Source organism: Haemorhous mexicanus, chromosome Z (genome assembly GCF_027477595.1).
Source record: "Haemorhous mexicanus isolate bHaeMex1 chromosome Z, bHaeMex1.pri, whole genome shotgun sequence".
NCBI lineage: Eukaryota > Metazoa > Chordata > Aves > Passeriformes > Fringillidae > Haemorhous > Haemorhous mexicanus.
This window is the reverse complement of record NC_082381.1, coordinates 57,405,635-57,429,268: the sequence shown is the minus strand read 5'-3', so window position 1 is coordinate 57,429,268 and position 23,634 is coordinate 57,405,635. Positions and strand designations below refer to the sequence as shown.

Sequence of the window (23,634 nt, the reverse complement as noted above, 5' to 3'; positions counted from 1 at the left end):
AGCAGCATGTGTAGAGGTCTGGAACATCTCAAGCTCAAGGCTCTGTTCTGTACACACATGAATGTGCTCATTACTTTCACATGACCATCAGTAAATATTCTGATTACAACCAGCTCGCCTGCAATTTGTGAGTAGGGATCAGCAAGGATGAACATTTTGTCATTGAGGATGCTGAAACTGGGACATTCCAGGTTCTGCTGCTGTGTGTCACTGTCCTGGACACAGAGCTGGGGGACTGTGACTAGGTTATTCTCACTGATGGTGGCTTGTCTCACATTCAGCAGGAAAGCTGCTTTTCTCTGCTGACCTATGATTCTGGCCATCCTGAATCTCATGCTCTGAAGTTGAGCAAGCTCACAGTGTCATTCTTTGCTACTGCATTCTCATTTTAAATGCTCTGTGTGAAAGAAATGTAATGCACCTCGTGTAATGCACCTCAACTCCAGGCAGGTGCCAAAACAGCAGTTCAAGACTGGAGAGACTGCTAGCCTGGGGTGCTCTGCTTAGAGGAAAGTTTCCCCATAGAAACTACTTAGCCCAGTTCCCAAAGTGCACTTTCTGGCCAGCAGAAGTGACTGTGATCCCCCAGCTGCTAGAAGGCTCACTCCACTCTAAGGTTTGCAGCAACCTCCCTGACAGATCAGCCCAAGGCCTGGTGAGTCTCCAGTCTCTTGCACACGTGTTGCTCACAGAAACAGATCTGTGGAGGAGAACACAGGGTTCTTGTTTGCTGGGGTTTTTTCTTTTACAAAGGCACCTTGCAGGGTTTGGCATCTTTGTCTTTTCACTCATCCCTGTTTGTGTTCGCCACGTACGGCTGCCATTAACCAGGGTTCACTTCCATACATAGCCAAGCCAAAGGTGATGTGAGCCACTAGCAGGCAATGCCAGGTGCCCAAGATATGGGCTGCCCCTCTGGCTCTACCCCTGGTGGATCTGTCTTCAATACACAGGACCATTTCCCTGCACTGCAAGCTGCTGGACTGTGCCACTCTCTCTGCTCCCCTCATTCGCCTGGCAAAGAGGGAAAGCTAGGCAGAATGAAGCCAGATGATGAAGCCTTGAGTCTTCATGGAGTTGAGAGAAGAGAGAGAAGATAAACTAGATCCTGCTAAGGGTGGTCAAAGACAGTAGAGCAGGGGAGCAGGAAATTTTCTTTGACCAAGACTATCACCCCTCCCAGTTCCCTTTTCCAGATCTGAACCCTGGAAGATCCTTAAAAGACACCAGTCACAAAAGGAGGGTGAAATCTACAAGTGATGAAGGGCCCACTGTAGAGGGTAATCTTGTCCCCCAATGAGTTGCAGCTGGACCAGTTGCTGAAGATTGGAGGTGGGCCTGATCTTCACAGGCCACACCTGTAACCAACAAGATCTAGTGATATATAAGAGTAAGGAAAGAGGAGTGAGGGGAGTCAGATTACTACTGCAAGGAACTGAAACAGTTAGTGTGTAGAGGAGCTGCAGGTGAGGAACATCAAGAAGATATGAAGCTCTGATAATACAAAAAACTTGTGCTATGATGATGCTAGAACTCGTGATATCTAAGACAACAGCCCACTCCTGCTACAGGAGATGCCTACAAAACAAGAATGAGTAAACAAGATTTTGTTCTGCAACAATTATTTTCCTGCCAAATACTTCTATCCTCCATGCATTCTAGTTGTATTGAATTGCATAGCGCTCAAACTTCTGCCTCAAGTCTCAAAAATAAGTGATTTTATGTGGCATGGTTTCATGGTCAGCTACAACTAAGGTAGCTTCACATCTTAAATAAGTAAGAAGCAATGAACACTATTTCCACTGTTGTTTTAACTTACTTTGTTTAGAACATACATGCCTTTCTTGCATCTATAAGAGCCAACTTTAGTGCTTTTGAAGGAATTGAAATGCATATAGCTGAGACTTGAATTTGGTCTTTAAGAGAGTCCTAATTTGGCCCTGAAAAAGCTCAGACATAGTCTCATGATAGTTAATAAACAGCTGTTTCCACAAACACTGTTGGAATCAATCCAATATAAGCAACTTTTTGCTGATGGCGTATTGTTTCCCAGGGCCTGACTGCCAGCAGGTTACTAAGGGAGGAGAAAAAAATCCTACACCAACAAACTGCTAAATGGCATGGCAGGGCACTCTGGAACTCCATATGATGCCAGCACTGCAATGGAAGCTCCTGGCCTCTTCACAAGACATTGCAAGATACTTCCAAGGCCTCTTCAGTATCCAAAACCACGTGTGTCTTGCCCAGATACAGTACAGCTGGTCACAGAAGACCAGTTAACAGGATCAGATAGGCTGCACCGAGCACACTGAAATCCATAAGGACACACTGCGTAGATAATGGTGGATTGTTCGCCACATATAGACTAGAAGTTACACTGCAGAGTCTCTTCTGTGAGATCCAACAGGACTACTGACCCAGGCTACTACCAAGCATTTTGGGCAGCAGTTGCCAATTTAGTTAGGACAGTTTACATGCTCCTTAAATGTTCCCTAAGAAATAGCTGGGAGACAGAGCCTACAACTACACTGATCTATTTTCTGACAAGCAATGCTTTTGATTATAATAGCTAACAATACAATTGCTATAGATTTTCATCTGTTGTCAGAGCCATACTACAAAAACATTATAACTTCCAGATGGAAGAGCTATTTCTGAAATTGTGTAACACCCCTGCAGGTTCTCCTTGTTCCAAAGTGAGCAGTCTGGGGTTTTTTTGTTGGTTGGTTGGTTCAGTTTTCTTTTTGGTTTTTGTTTGTGGTTTTCTTTTTTAAATTTTTTTAAATTTCTGTTTGTTTAGGACACCACCACCTCTAGATTACATTGCCTCCATTTAGTTAGCAAGTGAGTACTCTGCACTATAATTTCTCTTCCCAGACACCCTTCTGTCAATCCTTGTGATAGAATGATTCTTCATCATTTCATATTATTCAATTTGGTGCCATAGTCTAAGGTGACATCAATTGTTCATGTGCCACAGAAACTCCTACCCAACATACTCCTACTTATCCTTCACACATGAATTTCTCTTGCATCTTCTCCCTTTCCTAGTGGCTATCCTCTTTCCCATCTGAGTGGGGGCAACTGCCACAGCCAGCAAAGACAAGCAGGTATCTCAGCTGCACATTAATCCAGGGAAACATGGAGCTAGACACTCATGAAAAACAAAAGATTTTTCTTTGAAGACTCCTACAAATTTCAGACAGTCTAGCAAAGAGGTGAGAATAGGAATCCAACTTTGCTGTCCTAGGAAAGCAGTAAAAAATTCAAGGAAAAGAACTTAAAGGAAAGCCCCTTTTTCAGCTGCAGAATTCTCCAGAAAGAAAACAGATGCTGACAAATTCTCATTGGGGTGTTATACACCAGAAACACTGGGCATGTAATAGTTTCCAAAGTTCATCAAGACAAAATATCCAGATGACACACTAGAGGATATTCAGATTGGTGGACCTAATCTCATTTAGCATAGGTAAGATTCCTGAAGTTAAGGAAACTTGCTTGTTTCAGAAACCAGAATTCTGGTTTTTGTCCTGCCAATGTCAATCAGTAAAATTTTAATTCAATTCTGCAGTACCAAAACCGGTATCTTTATTGCAACATGGTATTTGGGTAAGATATCAAATAAACAGAGAAGCTTTAATAAAAATTAATAACAAAAAGAAAAAAAGATAGAAAACAGAACACTCATAATGTAAGGTCCACCAATTTACCAAGTAGCACTGAAAACCAGAATTGTTTAGACAAGAAAATATATAACTTGAGTTTAAATAGATTGCTTGACTTCCAACTCCCAAAGGTATCAATGGAGAGAGAGATCTCCGAGGGAGAAAGATGTGACGGGGATGGTTGACAAATAACTTAGCATGAACTGGCAATATGTACTTGTAGCCCAGAACGCAAACCAACCCTGGGCTGCATCAAAAAAAGCTGCCTGGCCAGCAGGGCAAGGAGGGGATTCAGGACCTGTAGTGACAGAACAAGGAAGAATGAGTACTAATTGAAGGAAGGGAATTTTAGGTTAGAGGTGAAGAAATTCTTTACTGCGATGGTGTTGAGGCACTGGAACAGGATGTCCAGAGAAGCTGTGGAAGCCCATCCCTGGTAGTGCTGAAGGCCTGGCTGGACAAAGCCTTGAGCAACCTGGTTTAGGACGAGGTGCCCCTGCCCATGGCAGGGGGTGGGGTTGGGACCAGATGATCTTTAAGGTCCTTTCCAACAAGTAACATTCTCTAAGTAACTTTTCACATGCAGCACATATCCAACATCTTAAATTAGCTCATCTGGATCTTTCACAGATTTCCTCAAAAGACTGACTTGTTCAGTAAGAAGAACTGTTATTACTCAACAGCATACAATATTTTGGGTTGCAGGTTTTATTTTTCAGGCAAGGCTTTTTTTTTTTTTTTTGCCTAAACTATTAAAATCTTAGATTGTAGAAAAACAGCCTGTAATTTTACATTCATTAGATGTATTCTCATAGGTCTCCAGAGTACACTGCATTTAAAGTAACATCCTGATGGAACTGTTCATCTTCTATGGCCACTCACAACTCCCCACAACACATTTCACTTTCACCTTTTTTCCTTTTCTTTCAACTCACAAAAATCTGATTTAAAGCAGCTTACACTCCAAAGATTCATTATGAAGCAGACATAATGATTACAGTATTATTAGTATTATTGCTTGCAATAAATGAAGTAAGTTGCTTCCACAGCATATGAATAGTCAAATGAAATTAATGTAAACTACAGGAGGAGTAATTTCCATTTGGGTTGTGAAAAAAAACTGATCTTGAATTTTATGCATAATATAGAAGAAAAAAGTATAAACTTTCTTCAAAATGCAAAACTAATTAATAGTAGGTGGGGGAACATCTGACATTCTTTAATTGTCAACAAGTTTTCAATGTTCCTATGTAAAAACTAATACAGATGGGATTTGAAGCGACTTTACTGGTATGACTAGAATTTGGAGATTTGAGCCATGCACCTTTTCCAAGTAAAGCTCGAGCATGCATATTCTACACCATATGAAAATTTTAACTACAGCTAGATTCCTTTGTAGAATATTTCTTACGTGAATTCAACAATGCATGCAATACAGAACCTCTCTTAAAAGAGAAACAACCTAATCAAGGTGGGTGGGGTGTTACAAATGGAAATTTTATTATCTGTACCTGAGTATATGTAGGCAATGTGTTTTGCCTGGATGTAAGTTCCATGACTATGAGCAAATCTAATAAAAATAAAATCATACTTCAATTCCTACTGCCCTCTTTTCTACAACAAAGTTTAATTCTGAAGATAACCGAATGCCCTGGAACAAGTTAAGCCACATAAACTATATAAGTAGCATTAACCTAATTTTACATATCCTTCCACCCTGACTGTAAATACTGATGTAACGTGTCTTTTAAGCATATCAGTAAAATTATCCTTATATACTCTTATATCCACTGTATGAATATTGAGTTTTGAGGTCCACATTTACAGGCTTAAGCAGGTAAGAAAATTAGCCTCTCAGGCAGGATTTTTGTAAAACCTTAACTTTTCCCAGAGTCACATGAAATGAACACCAAGTATTTTCCATGCTTCAATGGCACAGATAATTAATCTCAACCACTGTAACTTTCATGGAACAGAAGACCTAACAGAAAACAGACACATCTCCTACTGCTTATGTGTTTGAAGAAGTTCTCTCTTTAGATAAGTGACTAAATCTAGGAAGGTGCTCCTACCTGGGATTACTAGCTGACATGTGCTTTTCTACAGACTGGAAGTATATGCTTACGCCACTACGAAAAGGAAAGTACTTCATCTTGCAATCACTAAGCATTACATTTGTTATGCTAACCATGAACTCTCAACGTTTTTTTCCAGAAGGTAATTTTCTACCAATTGCAAAGTTAAGAGCCACACTGTTTCTTTATGAAGCTGTCCTATAGCATTTATTACCAGATTACGGGAAAAAAAACAAATCAAAACCCAAAACACAATTTTAAAAAAATCCCAAAACACCAGTAGCACCACAAAAACCCCCCAAAAAGCCAAGAAACCCTGCAGCCTATTTTATATTCGCTATCTACATTCAAAATAGCCTTTATTCACTCAACAGACCTTGACAGCCTTGTACAACCTCTCAGTCTGGACAGGTTGTATTAGAGCTCAATGTGTAAGGTAGCATTTATAAACTAGAGATCAGGCCTTTTTTGATGATAATGCTTTGGTAAATCTCATCTGGAGGTTCTTGATGTACAGCTAGAATACAGTGCCAAATTCAGCACTCAGTAGCACAAGCATATGTGATTTATTCCTCTGCAGTGTAAATCCATTCCAGTCCATGATAATGAACATTTCTACATGCTCTTTAAACCAGAAGATACTTCATTCCTCATTTTCTGTTTTTCTTCCCTCATTGTTTACTCATCAAGTACCAGATAACATGTGCAAAACTCAGTAGATTAGAAGCAAAGAGACTGCAGCACCAGGGCAAATATAAACATTCTTTGTTGCACTAGGCAGTGTAAGAATATACAGAAACATAAGACACAAAACATTACGATTAGTAATAAAATAACTGCAAAGTCTAAGTTGAATTTGTTACAACAAATTACTTAATGTTTTACACATTACTTTGCAAGGTGTTTTAGAAACATAACAAGACCTGATTATTATACATTTATCTGGCCATAAAGTGCTACATTCAGCTGCTACCCCTTGTGTATTAGAACAGATATATAACAATCTTGCATCAGCTATCTTTTAACATATATTTGCTTTCAATTTCTTTTAAAAACAAATTTATTCTTTACTCTGATGAATAAAGACTTACAAACCGTAGTACAATGATCTTTCAACAGATTAACATTTGATTGATATGCACAGACATGAAGTTTTTTGTAGTAGTTTCTAAGTAGGCAATTCTTAATCAAAGAGAAGCTTTGTCCTATAACCAGGCTAATTTATTATTGCTTACCTTAAAAAAAAATACATCTATTATCAGAAAGAACTAAATGACCTTTTGTCATAATCTAACTATAAGCTCAGCCTTTCTTGCTTAAACTAACAAATTACATTTGCTCTCGTATATATTATAATTCCTACTATTATCAAGAGAGGCTATAGCATCACAGGTAAATGATCAGCTTTGCTTAGTTAAGTCTCAGCATAATATTCAAAGTTCCCATGGAGGAAGAGCATGTGCAGTGAACATTATAAACAGCAGTTAAGACTAAATCAGAGCTGTATTTAAGGCCCAGTACAGAATACAGCAGATTAAAAAAAAAAATTAAGAAGCCACAAATCTTTTGTCTGAACTCTTAGACAGAAATCACTTACCTCGGGCATAATGTCCTAAATAATACTGCATCATAGATGCATTCTGTCAAGGAGACATGCACTTTTCTGCAGCTTTTGGAAAACTAAGCATCTCTTGCAGCTCTGTGGAGACCCACCTTTACTGAAGGGTTATAACTCACTCTCACACATCTATACATCCACTGTTAACAACTTGGAAAAAAAATGTTCAGAATAAAGCTTAGAGTAAGAATTCTGATCAGTCAATATTTCTAGCAAAGTCTGGAACCGCAGCACAGAAAGGAGGCAAGCTCTAAATAGCATTTACTATTGGGTCCTCAAAACACTACAGAGGGTACTGGCAATTTTTGTGGATGAGCCTGTCCCCTGCAGGAGTGCAAAAAGGCTGATCCCAAAAGAAACACAGTATAACACACACAGGGAACTAATATTACCTTTGGAAGGCTGAACTGAAGAAAATATTTCTTTTTAATCTCTCTTCAATCAGTAACATCACGAATGGAAAAAGTACACTGCTTCTTGAAGCTTTGTACTAAACTTTGAAAAAATCAGTTTCTAAGGAAATCATTGTTCATTTTTCGTTAGTTTTGATTTCTATCTCAAATCACCCCTAAAATATTAGCTGTAAGACACTCCCCACAAAAACAAGAGATCAGAGACTACATCATGCTCTGCCCTGAGAGTCTGTAGTCCCAGCTATAAATCTTCTGAAGTGAAGTATTGTTTGGAACACAAATTACAGAAATTTTACTGGCAATTGTTCCCATCACCTTCTACAGAAAAATGAAGCAGACCCTAATCCAATAATCAAATGAAACCAAAATAATCCTAAACTGAACATATAATGCTCACAGACGCATCAAAAGTATTTTCTGAAAATATATGAGCTTATTCTCACTACAGTTTACAATCATATATATATAAATGGGTAAATCTTTAGAGAAGTCATTTGATAGCATTTGCTAATCTCTATTTTGAGGTTTAGCTACAGTCAACTGAATATATTTGAAAATAAACATGCATAATTTATCAGTAATTCAGTCTTGGGTACTTAAGCTTCAAACTTACATGTGTATAATTTTACACAATAACTTAAGTTACACATTTACAATAGGCACAAATTCAAACCAAAAAAAGATTTTGGATCAGGTTTCCATTTTGAAAGACCCATTATGTTTATTTAGCTAATATTTTTAAACTCTTAAGTCTCCCGTAAATATACCACTCTATTATAGAATTATAAGCAATTAAATGACCCTGTTATTTATAAGTCATAGAGGAAAGCTGTGTTCTCAGTAACCTGAGAAGAACTGCTATAGCATTTAGATCATATTGACTATTTAATTAGAAACTCCAGTTACTCATTTACTGAGGGCACATTTTTCACCTATTTATTTCATCCTGATTTTTCTTGGGTGGTAGTTAAGAGCAGCAAATCACATATACAGGTACTATGAATTTACTGTGCAGAAGTAAACATACCAGACATGGTTAAAATATGGAAATGGTAAGTTTTGCAATAGCTAGTGAAAGAAGAGTTACTTGGTGTATGCTTAAATAAAAATAAAATATATTTTTTAAGAACAGACAGCTAGAATCTGTTCATTTAAATAAATAGGAAATTCATTTCGATACTTCTGTTTGCATAGTAGCATGAAAAGAAAAATACACTTATAAGTATCTCAATTTTACTGCACATTTTTGGTAGAAATTAGACTAGAATATGCACATTTTCTTAACGCCAAGTTTAAAAGTGGATGCACTTCTTGATGCACAATCAACTTCTGTTAATATGAATTCTAACTCATTATTAGGAAAATACATAAATCCACTGATATTTTTATTTACTTTGGCTGGGATCCAAAAACAGAGAATACCAACTAGAGTGCTAGTCTACAAATACTAATGATTGCTTAAAAAAGGGAAAGAACAATCTTTTCTCCAGATCCATGACAGGGAAGACAGGAAACAGTTTCAGTTGTGTCAAGAACTATTTGGGGTAGACATCAGACAAAATTTCCCAGTCTTTTCTCACTGGGAAAGACATCCTGTGTAAGCTCCAAAATGACTGTTCTCAGTGCTTTTTTGTTTTTGTTATACAGGTGAAATAAATCTGTCAGGATCAACTTAAGACTGCTGAATTCTACTTTATAACAAGGACATAATGTCCTTTGTAGCTCTGCTTTTCTACAAGTGAAAAATATCCCCTATATGCATTTCTTTTGACTGAAACAGACCTGTAAAGACATTACAACTGCAGCCCTGCTTAGCTTCATCTGAAGCCCTCCTCAGCTTCATCTGACAGAGTAAAAATATTGCACTTCACACAGGTTAATTTTGTTCCCAAAATGAAATTAAGTCAATTGACTTAAGTCAATTAAGTCAAATTACTAATTCTTTCCTCTGGAACACAAATTTCAGAATATGGTATGCCAAAAAATGTGGATAAGGTTATCTGCAGACATTGCATTTTTGTTCCAGAGGGAAAAAAGTCTCAAGTGCACTGCAGAAAATAAAACTTTCAAAAAATGCAGAAATTATCAACAGTTTCACTGTATAACCTGCATCTGTTCTTATATTAAAAAAAATATTTTCATTAAACTTTATTGCACCATCACCTTTTTTTTAAAAATATCCCCCATTCAAGTCAAATATTAAATTATTTCTATCAACAAAATATAAGGTCTTCTTTAACAGCATGTAGATACGGTATAGGTGCTATACAGAAAAGTCTAAAAGAATGACATCAAATCAGAAGTGACAGAAAACAATCATTATGTTCTTCTCTATGATTAAAAAAAGATTGTGTAGGCTATTTATTGTATGCATGAAAAGCATCCCTCCTCATTTAAGGTGTTGAAGCAGGTGACACCTTCAAGCTGTCAAGTGCTGCATGAATTCTGAAGTGCAACCTGGACTCCATCGAGTATTCCTTGTAGTTGTTTCTGCAAAACAGACAACTTATTTTAAGAAAAAGATGTTTGGATTGAATTGTTTATACTTCATATGCTTGTAAGTTAACAGTCTCTATTCCTTCAATAGGAAGCGGAGAATGACACACAGATGAGTTATGAGACATTTAAAACTACATCCACAAATTGAGCGAAGAAAACTTAGACCAATACTAAAATTAAATATCCTGATAAACTGAACTTGTGTCTTAGCATCTCTTCCACTTATTTTGATCATTTTAACAGCTCTCCCAATTACTGAAATTTGCTGTGAAAAGACAAAATACTACAGAAAAGGGTTTTAATAGAAAATGTATGCTTCAACTAAGAACACAATTTTAGCCAGAGTAATAAACATCATATGTACAGAAACCGTATTCTGTAAATCCCATCACCAAACAAACAAACAAACAAAACCCCATGGGGGAACACCATTACAAGACTGGGCTATTTCTCTGTAAACACAAGGGACATTCTATCTTATACTACAATCTGCAGATGATGCAAATATGCTGCTCTACAGTAAATTAAACTCTCAACTGGTCTGCAACACCACATGAAAGGAAAAAGGGGTGAAGTCAGACAGGTGTACTGGCTTTTGACCTTCTCCTATGAACACCTTTAGTGGAACTGATTTAATTGCCACAGCTGCCCTCTGGGACACAATGGTACATATATGCCTTCCCTGGACTCTCCAGCTTCCTCCCATGCATGCAATGGACCCTCAGCATCTCAGAAGCCCATACAAGAAGTAAAGATTTTCCCTTCCTACTGTGTCTTATTTGAATCTGTCTACTCCACTGTGTCTGAAGGACAGTTTATGAAACTGCAACATTCAACTATACTGGACAAGTCCTGCAAATCAAGAGATTTATAATTACTTGGATTTTGCAAGGAAGCTGCCAGGAAGAAAAAACAAGTGTCCTCAATGCTGCAAATACAGAATTATTCCTAATTTACAAGGTGATTAAAAAATCCACTTACTTTGCAGTTTCTATGTATCTTATTGCTTTTTCTGTCTCATCCTGCTGTTTGCAGAGAAGACCCAATTCATACAGTGTGAACGGCACCAAGTAACTGTCATATTTTATTTGCTTCTCACTAGAAAATGAGAAAAATACAGAAAGGGTAACTTACAACCCTGTCTTGAGTGACCAGTAAAGTTTAAAAGCAATCACTGCCTGTAACAGCACACAGCCAGAAAAACTGGAAGCCTTTTTCTGAAGCCATTTTTACTGATTAATTCTATACACATTGATAAACAGTCTTAAAGCAGCATAGCAGCCCTAAATATGAAGAAAATAAAGTTGAACAAAATGTAGGTACTCCCTGCACCAGAAAACTTTTACCCTCATCCATGCAAAACATACACTTTATGAAAAACTGCTATCTTTAGATTTTTTTTAAATACCTCACCTATAAAAGCCTGCCCACTGCCAGCTCCCTTTGGAAATATATGTTTCAGAAATAGTGTTCCTTTAACTTGCAACCAATCAAACCCCTCTGCCCTGAAACTTGCAATGTGCTTGACTAAACTCACAAGGGACCTTAGAGTAAGAGAAAACAAGATGGCAAGAGAACTAAAACACACATAGTTCTCAATAACAAATTCTATTATTAATTTTTCTAAATAATTTGTTAGAAACATTGCACATGTAAACATTCTTCTTCAGCCCAAATACCTAAAAACTTACAAGAAGTTTTCAACTACAACCTGACTCATATTTTATATAGAAAAGCTATTACAGCTGGTATGGAGCTGACACCTGAAAATCCATAGCACAGCAGAAGCCAGTCTTCAAGCGAAACATGTAACAACAACTTCTCATCTACATGGGGAAGCATTGACTCCTGAAGTACTAAATACTGAGTTAAAAAAAAAAAAACCCAAACAAACAGTAAACCTAACTGTATTGGCCTTACTTACAGCTCTGCAAATACAATTCCAAATGTATTTGGGTATGCTACCTGGCAGTTTGACTTATTTAGCCTCAAACACCACATATACAAAACTACAGTAAGTGTTAAATTGCTACAGAAAAATATACGCAAAGTTTTCTGGTTTTCTAACTACTTTCAGAGGTATTTTAATTCCAGGTCCTTAATATGATGTTTAATTATTCAAAATTCTAACATGACAGCTGCAACTAGAGTATCAGAAATGTCACCAAAAGCTAGAAAATCTATTTCTGTTCTTTTTTTACCTTTGAATTACTTTACTGAAACATAATTCAGCTTGCATGAGTCTTCCCAAGTGTTTCAGACAGAGGCCTTTCAGCAGCTGCAACATGCATACATCATCCACATAGTATTCATTGTGATCTAATAGTAAAAGTGAGATATGTCAAACAATTTGAAGACATCATGAAAAGGAAAATTAGATTTTCAATAGGGAACATGTATTCAGATGCAGGATGTTGTTTCTCGTGTTCTACACCTCAAAATGCACATAACCTTCATGCATGATTTAAAATACTGTTTACTAAAGAAGATGTGTCCACAACATCCATATCTTTCCTTAAAAGACAGGCAAAGAAGAAATTAGAAATTGAAACATGAAACAAATAGGCATAAACTTTATTAACTGAAGATTAAACAGTTATTAATTAAATACATTACATTACATAAATTAAAGATTTCTTACTTGCCATAGCTAAAACTACAGTGAGACAGAAACCATCATAACTTAACAGCTTCCCCTATTACAGAGCACTGGCAGACCTCCAGTAGCATCAGTAGCATTAAAAAAACATGTAAAACCACACCATGACTCTCTTACAGAACTCTTCAGAAGCATCATTTTGCAGTACAAATTCAAGAAACCATGTTTACTAGTATTTTTATCATCTCTAATATTTGAGAAGTCTCAGTAGCAGTGTATAATTGAAAAATATTTGAAAATAAGTAATAGTGTATAATATTTGAAAAATTTTATTGAAAGTCTTATGTTCAATAGGACCAAAAATACCAGATGAAAGAGGGTGTTTGAATCAATTCAAAATTTACTTAAGTGTGATCCTTTTTAGTTTCCTTAGTTTGCAGCATTTACTGGGTACAAGGAAGGAAAAGAAAGGAAAGAGTACACATATGGATAGACAGATGGCACCACATACATTAACAATTCAGGAAGCAAAACACCCTCCCTTCAGATCATGTTGTTTACAACTAATTACCAGCTCTCTAAGGTCACATTAATTTTTTCCTTAATAGTCTGCCAAAGAAATCCTACATAAACAGTTCTGAAACATGCAAGACTAACACATTTTAGGATTCCGCAAAGTGCTTTGCCACCATGTTCAGCCTTATTTCTGTCTGTGTTTGAACCCAGAAAGTCTTGATAGATTGTAACTGACAGACTGCGCTTTTAGTGATAGCAGAAGTGCAGCTCATGAGTACTTTGCGTTCTCTCTAGCCTGTTTTGCTAGACTAAGGTGTTGGATTCTGTGACTGTCTCCTGAAGGACTCACTCATTGAAATTACTGGGGCCAAGCACTGATGTCAGCAAGGGCTCGCCAGTCTTTAAGAACTTCAAATAGTACTCTTATTTCCCAAAAGAACAGAAGCTAAAACATTAACACTAAATACAAAAACAACAATTGCACAGGCCAATTTAACACAGATAACCTTACAATAAATGTGGGAGAACCATCTTTGCAGCTGCAGTGGTCTACACCAAAGGAAGTATCATTACCAGGAAAAGAAACCAAGAAAAAATTATTTTTTCTTGAAGTTAAATATTCTCTTTTTATATATTGGAAATGAAAAAAGATTCCCAGAAATCCTGTGGAAAAAAATAATAAGAACCCCATCTCTAATATAACTCCATTTGTTCCTTCTACCATCTCTATTTTCATCTCTATACAACATAAAATTTCTTTCACTCCTTGAGAGATTCCATGCTGTGCCTGTTCATGTGAAGCAAATGAAGTAAAAACAGTTCTAGGAAGTCTCAATCCCTGTGTGACCTTTGTGTATAATCAACGCCCTTTTTTCACAGCACCTGAGCAATCCTTTGGTATTACTACCACTAAAAACTGTCAATTAAAATTATATTGTAACTTTGTCATACTCTGCTAGGAGCCTTATTCTCTTTTTTTTTTTTTTTTTTTTTTTTTTTAGGGATTCAGTAGCAACTCTCATAATAAGAGTCTTTATTTTCACTGAATCCAGATCTTTAAAAGCAGATCAAGATCACATATGTGAAGTACAGAATTAAATTACATCTGACTGAAGTTATTACTAAACAAAAAAACCACAGAAAGTATATACACTTCCAGACAATATCCTATTTGCAAAAAGTGAATTTCCATAAGAAAAACCACCATGATTTTATCTCCATTGCTTTAATTTTGGTACCTTGTAAGTCTTTACTCAGGGATTTGATAGGAAAATTTACTTTGCTGTTACAATTGATGAGCACTTCTAGTACAAATCTCTGCACAATATAGCACTGGATTTCCAACACGTTCTGCCAGAACCCTCCATGTGGAGCTCATGGGAATTACTTTATTTGCAAGTATCTTGCATATCACTACACTTTTGTTTTAATATTGCAAGAAGAAAAAAGGAAAACACTTGAGATTTAAGAGGCACACTATTGATTCTGCAGAAAAGTGAAGGGCAACACAGAAAATGAAGGAACCCCATTCAAACATGGCCATGCAAGTTACTCTCATTTAGTTTATTATATCATCCAGATTTGACCATTATAAATTTCTTGCATGCCCCTATATAATTTCTTATGCATTGCCTCCATTTACAGTGTAAATCAGACTTAGATATATATTACATTTCAGAATTGCTGTTTTAACCACTAAATTGTCCATAAGTGTGACTTATGGTTTAGTGGTGTTCATAACCACTAAACTGCTAAATTGTTCATAAGTGTGACTAGAATCTGGGTTCAACAGAAATTATTTTAGTGAATTATCATTTTAAAAGATTCACATGCAAAATGGTAGTATTTATTCTAGAAAAGCTCAAAAGAGAATTCTCCCCAAAAATTCACGTGATAGGTAAAAAAACCATCCTGATAAAATCTGACAAAAATCAAGTACTTTTGTGCAGTAAACCAGTTGTAATAAATGAATTTAAGTTCTTTTAGGAGTAAATTATGGGCTGATTGCCTAAAGTTTACTCCAAGATGTAAAACCATGGTCAAAGTTTATTTGTTAAGTATGCTTCATTTTACAACTAGCAAATGCGTTTTATTCTGCCAGAAAGCAAAACAAAAAACCAGACTCATTCATGCATAGCACTTCATCAGATCTTTTATACTCTGTCATATTCTATGCAGCATGTGTCCTATGTAATAACCTGTGACAGAAATTGGCTTAGAAAAAGTATTTTTCATACATTTAAGACATTAGCAGATTATGGTCCAAGAACACTCTCAAAGACAAGAAAAACTAAGCTAGACCAGTAATGTTCTGTAACTAATAACCTCATGTCCCTGAGTTTTCTGTATTTGTCTGCAGCCTCAATTACACTGCATAAAGAACACATTGAAGAACCACTCCTAGTTTTCACGAGGCTCCAAAACTTCCATATTTGGACTTAAATTAGAACATTGTCAAAGCCAACATTCACTCTGCAGAATATCAGAAGACAAAAGCATGGGAAAAGGTCAGCATGTCTTGTAAGATTATTAATGCCACCTTAACTGATCACTTACTAGTTTCATTTTGTAGAGCAGCTTCTTCTTTTTCAATTGTTACCAGTAAGCTTTCAGTGAGGTCTGCTCTTTTGCCCACAATTGCAAATCCATTCCAGACATACATCATTTCCTGATTAAAAAAAAAACAAAACAAAACAACCAAACAAAAGTAAAAATTGAGAAAAACTCATGGAATTGCATAAATATTTAACTAAAGAGTGCCTCTGAAAAGGCTATTATGGAACATTTTTGAGTACATAAAAATACTACCAAAGCTTGTTTTGGTACAACACATCTATGAATAGGAAAGGAAAAATTACATTGAACATGTGTTGACAAAGTTAACCTGAGTTTCTAAGATTTGAATGTTTTGATGCCTACTGCTATGTATTTTCACAGATCTTCAGAAAATAAACTGAACAGATTTTATCAAGACAGTTTACCATCACCCACATAACACATCAGCAAAACTGGATGCTTTAGATTCAACTTGTGGTCCCTGCCACCCAAACTAAGGAAGGAGTTAAAAGTTCTTTCTAAAGGATGATAGGTAAATTTGGAGTGCATTTGAGTTTGTGTTTGTATATACAGTATACTTAATGTAAGTATGCACCCAAACCCAAAAGCACTCTCTTGTATTTATATATATATATATTTTTTTTTAATATATATTTATATATATTTACATATATATATATGGTAGATACAACTTTCTGGATAAAAATGTGATTCCAGTAGGCACATCCAACATATGATTTTACTTTAATTTCTACAAAATTTTGTTGAAAAAAAAAACCAAGACAAATCCTGGAAACATATCTTCCCAGATGCTTCAGTACAACAGTAAGCAATAAGCTTGTTTTGATACATTAACACATTGTAAAACTTGAGGAAAATGAGGGTTAATGCTAACCAACAAGGAGCTTTGCCAAGATCTTTACTCAGTCACTACAAACTAGAATATCATTTGTTCTACCATAACTGAAATTACACCTCTGAAATATGAAGCCTAATGTAATTTTGAAGCTGATACAATACATTGGTAAAATACTTCCGCTTGCATTTTTACTGTAAATATGTACATTTTCAGACAGAGAAAAAATCTGGTTGTATCAAAGTCTGAAACAGCATTATTAAGATCATCAACTACATCATGCTAGACTTATTTCAGTTCTGTAGACCTTTCTAACTTATACTTACTGAAATAAACCACAAACTATGTTTGGTTATGCTTAGTCCATGATGTAAAAATTCCTAAATTAAAACAGAATGCCTTATTTGACAGCAAGACCAAATATATATACTCACAATTACAAGCACTGCTGTACAAGCCCAAGAAAAATTTTACTTAGTCCTCTACATGCAAATTAATATAGAATGAATTTTAGAACCAGTGCAGTAATTTTCTTTCGACTCCTCTCTTTTTATATCAATGAGCTTTAACATAAGAAATTTCTTCTCAAATTGGGTTTTTCAAGTACAGTTGTTGGTAAATTATGCATGAACAAAGATTTTAGCATACACATATCAAAAGTATCACTGCTGTGAACATAGAAACAGACTGTGCAATACTAATGACTCTGATGTTAAAATACGGGAAATTAGAATAGCATTCATGAAGTTACTTTAACTTCTGCTTGTTTTAATCAGACTCAATACAAGGGGAATAAAAAAACCACAACAAAAACCAACCACCAGTCTACATTTTCATAAGAAAAACAGAAAGTACCGAAGTACTCCTTAACTTTCTAATGAGTCTAGAAGACCAGGACTAAAATCCTACCAACCTAAAGAACACTAATGCAGTTTTCTGTATACTGAACTTTTCACATGAAAAATATGGCACTTGTTTCATACTGCTGCTTAGTTGGTAGTATGATCCAGTCCCTAATACTTTTCACCAAAATCACATTGCATTAATGCAGTACTTCTTAAAAATTTAAAATGCAGACATATAATACTTGACAATATTATTCCTTCCCTGTATAATGAACTATTCTGATTTCTTTTCTCTTTGAAAAGGATGAAAACAAAGCAAGAACAAATACCAAGGCAGGTAATATCAGCTTCACTGGTTGAGGACATGCATAGCGTCGAGCTTTCCTTACTGCAAACTTCTCAGTCGGGATAGATTTTCCCGCAATTCTCTGTTTTAGACCATCCACTTGTCTACAAGAAGGGAAAATGAAAAAAAAAAGTTGTTTATTTTGGAAAATTGGAAAATTTATGGTTATAAGTAAGACGCAAGTCACACAAGATAAAGACATGGGGAGAGAAAGAGTGCACATTCAGCTGCTTAATAAAAGTTTACCTAAATAAAGACACTATGTCCTCACCAGTCCTCTTCAAATCCTCCTCTGGAAGCATACACAGAATTGCTGCCTTCTGAAATACATATATTGCCTATTTCAAAAAGAAACAGCAACAGATTACCACTTCTAATTTTCTGTGTTTAATCAATAAATTAAAGACTCAAATCTCTCACCCAATTGCTGCAGCAAAGTATTCCCATAATTCTCAGGAAGATATAACTACAAAACTTTAGTATTCCCTTTGTCACAGAATTTATGCTGTAAGTTTATTTTTAATGTATTTATATTTTTATATGAGTCAGAAAGTTAAAGGTATCTCCTGCAAAGAACAGGAGAATTTATTATGCAAACCACTGTCAAAGAGAAGAGGTTAAATGACTTAACTGTTCTAAAGTCCATTACTGTTATTATATGATCTATTACATGTAGAGACATGCTTGAAAAAAACAGAAGGAAATATCTGGGTACTCATTCAAGGAAAGTTTAATAACTGGGTTTCGCAGGGAAAAAAAATCCATAATTCTATTAAAGACATTTGCACTTCATGTTGAATATACTATTTTCTTCCTCTTTTGCCAAGAATTAGATGTATACCCATTTTCATTAAGATAATAAAACAGTACTCTATAGAGAAATAGTAATAATAATGCATAAAAGGTTATTGGCACATTGCACTTGGTTCATACTCTGAAAAACGTTTTTACAAGGAAAAGGTTATCTGATTGCCCAGCCTTTTCTAGTGAGATCCTGTCCCCCGAAGCCTCTCATTTTGTGCCATAAAGCACCTGCTGAGTAGGTGTGTGTGTTTGTAAACCCCAAACACAGTTTCTTCAGCCAAGTTTTACTACTGAATGTTAGAACTTGACTTGAGAGACAAGTTTACAGTTTTCCTATCCCTCTTCTTCCTCTCAACCCGGGTAAGGACCTCCATATTTGGAGGGGCCAAAGCATTGCTGCTTATGGTTCTGCTGCTTCAAAACATGAAATAAATTGTCATCTTTAACCACCCAGTTAAAACAGCTTGGTCCCACTGCGTCTTTGTTTATGAGTTTCTCAGGAAGGCAAACATTACTCTTACTGTGCAAAGTGAAAAGTAACTTTAACTGTAGACACCACTGGTATATCACAACAATGTTCACCTGCCCCATTTACCTTAGACCACCTGCTCTCTTTGCTGAGCAGGTCTGCATACCGATATGCTTGAAGCCAGTCCTGCTGGAAGGTGTAGCACCACATCAGTTCCCAGTAACAGAGATGATGAATCTGTTTCCACTCTTGCTGGGCTGCTATGCAGTCTTGGAACCCCAATTGTGCCTATGAGTGAGTAGTTAAGGAAGAATTATGAAAACTGGCTCAATTACAGCTCCATGTGAGAGCATGTCTAATTACAGGACAACTTCTTACCTAGCACCTAGGTGGAAAACACCTGACAAGTAAAATGAGATAAACTTCCCTTTCAGTATCACTTAGAGAAAGGGCTAGAATCAACATTGACAGTGAATGTGAACAGGGATAACAGCATACTTATCAGTCCAACTGATACATTGATGAATTAATTATTTTTCCTCCTCAAACTAAACACTAAACAAAAATCTTAGAAAGAAAATGTTTTACCTTTTCAAAATTTCCTTTCAGTATATCTATTCTGGCAGCATAAAATAGAATAATGGAACCCTTGAAAAGAAATGAGAAAAATAACCAGTTAGAGTTTGAGCATAGGGAAATACATTTTTGTTATAAAATTTATTAGAAATACGCACATTTGGAAATTTCAGGAGGTAGGGTTCAAGGAGACTGTCTGCTTCCTGAAGGTTGGCTTCCCCTGTACCTGGAAAACGTAACAAACCAACCTCAATGTACTTAAAAGAATCCAAGTTTCATAGACTAAGATTCTGTTTCCGCATCGTATTTGACAGATCAATGGATGATTGCTTTATGTGAAAGCAGAATTATTTAATCATATTTTGTTTCTATAAAACTAAATTCTTTGTCCCAAGATACTAAGTGATTTAAAAATACTGTCTCTAAGTAGAAACAAATTAGATACAATACAGGAATATTTTTGAGACTGTTCCATTACTGATCCTAGTTATATTTTTTAATCCCTTTAATTGCTTTAGCAAGATAGGAAAACATTCCAGCTGCCTCCTCTCCTAATTTTGAACTCAGTAATGAAATACAAGTGATACTGGAAGAAATGAAGTTCTCCTTAATTTCCTGATGAGCCTGAGGGACAAGTACTAAAATACTTAAATATAAAGAATGTAAAAATATACGGTAAAGAAGAATATAGAATTAATTATGACTTCCAGCTCTAAATGGCAAAAGCAATTAATTCTGGTTGCATACTTTTTTCTGGAGATATTTTTCACAATATCTGATGTTAATTTATGGATAATGACTTTTCTGAACTTAATAATGTTTTGCAATATTTTGCTGTTGTGACAGCCCTGCAAATGGAGCAAGATTTTGGTATAATGCTATCTATCCTCACTGCTTCTGCAGACACAGCTTTGTCATGGATATTAATTTTACATCATAATTAAGTATACAGCAAACTCCTATTTGGCCATAATTTTGAAATTCTGTTATAAAAATAAATCACAATATCTATCATAAGGTGTAGCATGACTGAAAAGCTACACAGTGGGTCTCACCAAGGATTAAGGAGACGTAAGTATGATAAACCAACAGGGTGAAAGTACACAGAATGGCCCTCAAACTGCTGCCAGATGCGCCTTCCCGTAGTTGGCAGAGGCCCAACTCCTAAGAAATATCACAAACACATGCAGAATTAACTATAAGTATACAGAGTTACTATCAATTTTCTCTGGCTAACAAAAATTCAGTTTTCCTTTCAGATGGAATTATTTCATAATTCAGTACTTATCTCAAATCTAACACAACCCTCAAAACGTTTCTGTCACAGCTAATAGCACTCAGGAAGGAGAGGACTAATCTAACTCTTAATAAAATCATGCATTTCAGTCCTCTGGTGAAATGGGAACACCACATGAACCATGCAGACACACAGACCTACAACCCTTCCCCATTGTGTTCTGACTATGAGCCTTTCAGAATAACATCCTTCAACTTATGTTCAGTAGGAAACTCTCCCAATAGTTCCAGCGCTACTTGTTGGCGTGAGTCTTCCTTCACGGAAAACCCTGATTATCCTCAATTCTCTTCCATCAAGTCAGCCACTACTTTGAGGCTCTGACAAAATATTACTTCTGCTGATACATTGCTGTCTAAAGACAGATCCAGATTCATGGAGCCTTACGCAGATTTAACACGAGACTCCCCTTACATTTCTGTTTAGACCCATTACATAACAGCTTGACTGTTTGAGGGGTGTTGAGCTCACAGCTTCCATGACCAAAAGCAGTGACTCCCCAGAAACATAATTTTGCCTCAAAACAAATATTAACAGATCACTTTTATTGCATAGCAACTTGATGAATTAAAGGAGAATTCAAGCACCACACAAAAAAAATTTGTGATGATATTTCAAAATCATTATTTTTCTTTCAGCCTTTACTGCATTTTTAGTCAGGGAAAAATGTGTATTTTGGAAGAGCTTCAGAAAGAACCAGGTTTTTCAGAGGAAGAAACTGAATGAACTGGTCTCTACTGAAGTCTAATTTCACAGCAAGAGAACCATATTGTGGACAATCTAACAGCAATACGACCATATGGTGACTGCAGCAGTAATAATTTGAAGTTCAATTGTGTACAGTTCTGTGGGTTGCTTTATTACAGTATTTTACTTGAGTTTTTTGGGGGTTTTCATTTCTTGTGGGCATCAAAAAGAGTTTCAAAGAGCTGTAAAATACTTACAAAACAAGTTACAAATATTTTTGTTGTCCACGAGAGAAAGATGTACCAAGATTCCAGTGTGACACATGATATTCAGAATTTTTTTTTTCAAAGAAATGGGCTGGGATTTGGGGTGGAAAAATGTAGAAATATGATTCTTCCCTCAGTTACTGGTGAGCAGTGTCAATTTCTGGCTACATAACTAGAAAAGAAAGCTGATATCCTCTACTTAAGGGTTAGCAAAAGGAAAGTAAAGGAAATTGCATTGGCAAAATCTCCTCTTTAATAAACTGGTAATTTCCCATGGATGTTAAAGAGTGGAGTATCACCATATGTGCTTTTATGCCTGTGTCATCTAACCCATTTATCTTTTTAACAACACCAAAATACTGATAAACAGTCGATATTATACTTCTAGTATGGAATATATGGCATTAAATTCATCCAGTCTTTTATCTGAGAAAAAATTATTTTGAAAAACAAGTATCAAATTGAATACCCTATTGCCAGAAAATCCAATGAATTCTAAAAGTCGGAGGATCCTTCCTGGTAAAAGTGACAGCATCTGAAACACATTTTAAAATAAAAAGATTAGTAAAAATATCTACACTTAAAAAAAAATGTTACATTGCTATAAACGTGAACCAAAAAGGCCAGCTACTATGTTAAATACTATTACACATTGGTAAAAAATTAAAACATGAAAGAACTTGAAAGTAAACATGCATGCTCAGAATTCTGATGACCATCCAGCATGAAAAGAGACAGAATCCAGCTGTGCTTCTTTATATAATGACAGATGTTTCTATCTTCAGCTGATCAGAATTGCTTGAAAATTGTGGGTCTTTTGGAATGAAAGTCTTATCTATTTTAGGATGACTTGAAACCTGCAACTGTCATCTTCCTATACCATTATTTCATTTTTTGGGAGTCTCACAGAGGCTCTACTTATTGCTCCTGTGGGAGCACTGAATCAGCAGATCAGTGGTTTTAGAAATACTAGCAGTTGCTATCATCCTTTAGCCCTCTATTATAGGCATTTTTGTTCCCTCTGTAACTGCATCCTCCATATCCTACACAACAGAAAATGTACAAACATCATAACCACCTTTTCAATGAGCATTAAGAAGCAGGTCAACTTGAGTTTTTAGAAAGCTCCATTCACCCTACTACATTTTGCCCATCGGACACTTTTTCTGTTAAGCCTCCTACTGAGAGGATTCCATGAAGAACAGGAGAGGCAAGAGCACTTATGAACACAGTTGCTTGTTCTTTAAAGTCTGGTGCAGATAAACCTGAGTTCTTCTGACCATACTTAAAATTGGCCATCTCCAGTCTAGAATGATACAGAAATTAACATAGTGGCAGAAATCAACTTTCACCATTGCCATGACAGATGTGAAAAGGTAACTGCAGCAAATTGTAAAGAAAAGCAAATTTTCTTTTGCACAAACTCAGTAAACTACTGTTCATTCTCCTAACTATAATTATCTATGTGACTCCACAGTATGTCACTGAAGTAAAAGAATGAGATACATGGGGGGAGTTAAAATTAAACAGTCCCTCTAGGCATTTTGTAA

The 23,634-nt window shown here is 35.9% G+C and overlaps 1 protein-coding gene across 2 annotated transcripts in view; it reads right to left on the bottom strand.

The window, feature by feature from the left end:
• Positions 1-5,920: 5,920 nt before the first annotated feature.
• The window catches only part of TTC39B (tetratricopeptide repeat domain 39B), a 77,691-nt gene continuing 59,977 nt past the window's right edge, over positions 5,921-23,634 (bottom strand). For both annotated transcript variants that reach the window (XM_059873529.1, XM_059873530.1), the window contains 11 exons: positions 22,554-22,619; positions 20,893-21,001; positions 19,996-20,063; positions 19,850-19,909; positions 19,388-19,549; positions 18,235-18,326; positions 17,972-18,092; positions 15,942-16,053; positions 12,472-12,589; positions 11,252-11,368; positions 5,921-10,261 (listed from right to left, as the gene is read on the bottom strand). In XM_059873529.1, coding sequence (XP_059729512.1) covers positions 10,165-10,261; positions 11,252-11,368; positions 12,472-12,589; positions 15,942-16,053; positions 17,972-18,092; positions 18,235-18,326; positions 19,388-19,549; positions 19,850-19,909; positions 19,996-20,063; positions 20,893-21,001; positions 22,554-22,619 — 1,122 coding nt within the window. In that variant the 3' untranslated portion in view covers positions 5,921-10,164. The remainder of the gene's footprint in view (positions 10,262-11,251; positions 11,369-12,471; positions 12,590-15,941; positions 16,054-17,971; positions 18,093-18,234; positions 18,327-19,387; positions 19,550-19,849; positions 19,910-19,995; positions 20,064-20,892; positions 21,002-22,553; positions 22,620-23,634) is intronic.